The sequence below is a fragment of the Sarcophilus harrisii genome, chromosome 3 (genome assembly GCF_902635505.1).
Source record: "Sarcophilus harrisii chromosome 3, mSarHar1.11, whole genome shotgun sequence".
NCBI lineage: Eukaryota > Metazoa > Chordata > Mammalia > Dasyuromorphia > Dasyuridae > Sarcophilus > Sarcophilus harrisii.
Genome location: NC_045428.1, coordinates 602,690,781 through 602,692,561, shown reverse-complemented (window position 1 = coordinate 602,692,561; position 1,781 = coordinate 602,690,781). Strand labels below are relative to the sequence as shown.

At 37.5% G+C, this 1,781-nt stretch overlaps 1 protein-coding gene across 1 annotated transcript; it reads left to right on the top strand.

Moving 5' to 3' along the window:
- Positions 1 to 341: 341 nt before the first annotated feature.
- Positions 342 to 1,286, top strand: LOC100934260 (olfactory receptor 14C36-like). The gene has a single exon (XM_012546957.1). It carries the CDS (start codon positions 342 to 344, stop codon positions 1,284 to 1,286), a length of 945 nt encoding a protein of 314 aa, XP_012402411.1.
- The last annotated feature ends 495 nt before the right edge of the window (positions 1,287 to 1,781 follow it).

The following is a 1,781-nucleotide window of genomic DNA, read 5'->3' as shown; positions in this document are numbered from 1 at the left end:
TTGCTTCAGTCCCTGATTTCTTATCAAGATATTAATAAGTCTGTCTCTGCTATTGTATATGGAAAAGGGAAGTTAGTGAACGAAGCTACTGCAGGTATCAAATCAAAAAATCAAATGGATTTTTACTTCCTGGCACAAATTATCTTTAGAGGTATCCTGATTTGTTCAGGATCACTCAGTCAGTACATGCAAGGGGCCTTGCTTCCTATCAAGGTCTTAAGCAGTAGGGATAAGAATGGAATAATTTCTTCAAATATTGTGTCCTTAAAAAGTGATAATTGAAAAACTGATTGACTTCTCCTTGGCACCCTAGGACATTCAGGTGATAAAAGAATGAGGAAATGTCTAACTTGACCATCTCCACGACTGAATTTCTTCTTATGGAGTTTTCTGACACCAGAGAGCTGCAGATCTTATATTCTTTCCTTTTCTTTCTCATTTACTCAGCAGGCCTGATGGGAAATCTCCTCATTGTCATCATCACCACCATTGACAGAAGACTCCACACCCCCATGTACTTTTTCATTAGGAATCTGTCCATTGTGGATGCCTGCTTCATATCAATAACTGTTCCCCCAGCATCCATTAATGCTCTGGTAAACAACAGGATTATTTCAGTTACTGGATGTGCAACTCAGATATTTCTGCTAGTCTGGATGGCCTATGTTGAGTACACTTTGCTCACTGTCATGGCCCGTGATCGCTATGTTGCCATCTGCCACCCACTTCTCTACCCAATGATCATGAACCCTCGTGCCTGCATGCAAATGACCTTAACCTGCCTGTTCACTGGTCTTTTGTATGCAGGTCTCCATACTGGTTTGACATTCCAATTGTCTTTCTGCAATTCCAATGTGATCCACCAGTTCTTCTGTGACATCCCCTCTCTACTGAAGCTCTCTTGCTCAGAGACATTCTACAATATGGGATCTTTACTCGCCTCTGTGCTGGTGGTTGGAGTTGGCTGCTTTGCCTTCATCACTGCATCTTACATTCGTATATTTTCCACTGTGCTCAGATTTCCAGTGAAAGAAGACCAAAGAAAAGCCTTCTCTACTTGTATCCCCCATATTATTGTAGTTTCTTTGTTCCTTATTTCAATCTCTTACGTGCACCTACAACCACCCTCAGATTCTGAGTCAATTAAAGATATAATCATTTCAGTATTCTATTCCATAATACCTCCCTTTCTGAACCCTATTATTTACAGTCTAAGGAATAAGCAAATAAAAGAGGCTGTAAGATTAGTAATGAGGAGATTGCACTTGTTAATGAATAAAGCATAAATTCTAGTTCTTTCCTAATGTTGTTCATCTTAATTGATTTACAAATGAAAAATCTTATATAAATGTGTGTGTGTGTGTGTGTGTGTGTGCGTGTGTGCATGTGTAGTATTTTGTTGGTTTATCAGTTGTTATTTGTCTTTTGATGGATAGAGGTGAAACACTGGTCTAAATGAATAAAAATTTACTAGAATTGACTTTGTGGTGTGGTGTGAAAAGTGCTTTTGAGTGATTTACTGATAAAATGCAGTATTAAGTATGTGATTTTGGCTATGTATTTTTCAGCAATATACACTTTGAAGTTATTGCAAAACAAAATTTCTTTGCCAAGTGTGTTAAAATGAACTATCCATCCAACAAAACAAAATTTAGCTCATCTGGGTAATTCAGAGAATTAGACTGACCAGTTGTTGTGGGCTGCCAAATTTCTATATAAGGAATCATTTAAGCAGGTCCAGAAATTAATTATTCTTCAATTATTCATAATGAAATTATGCT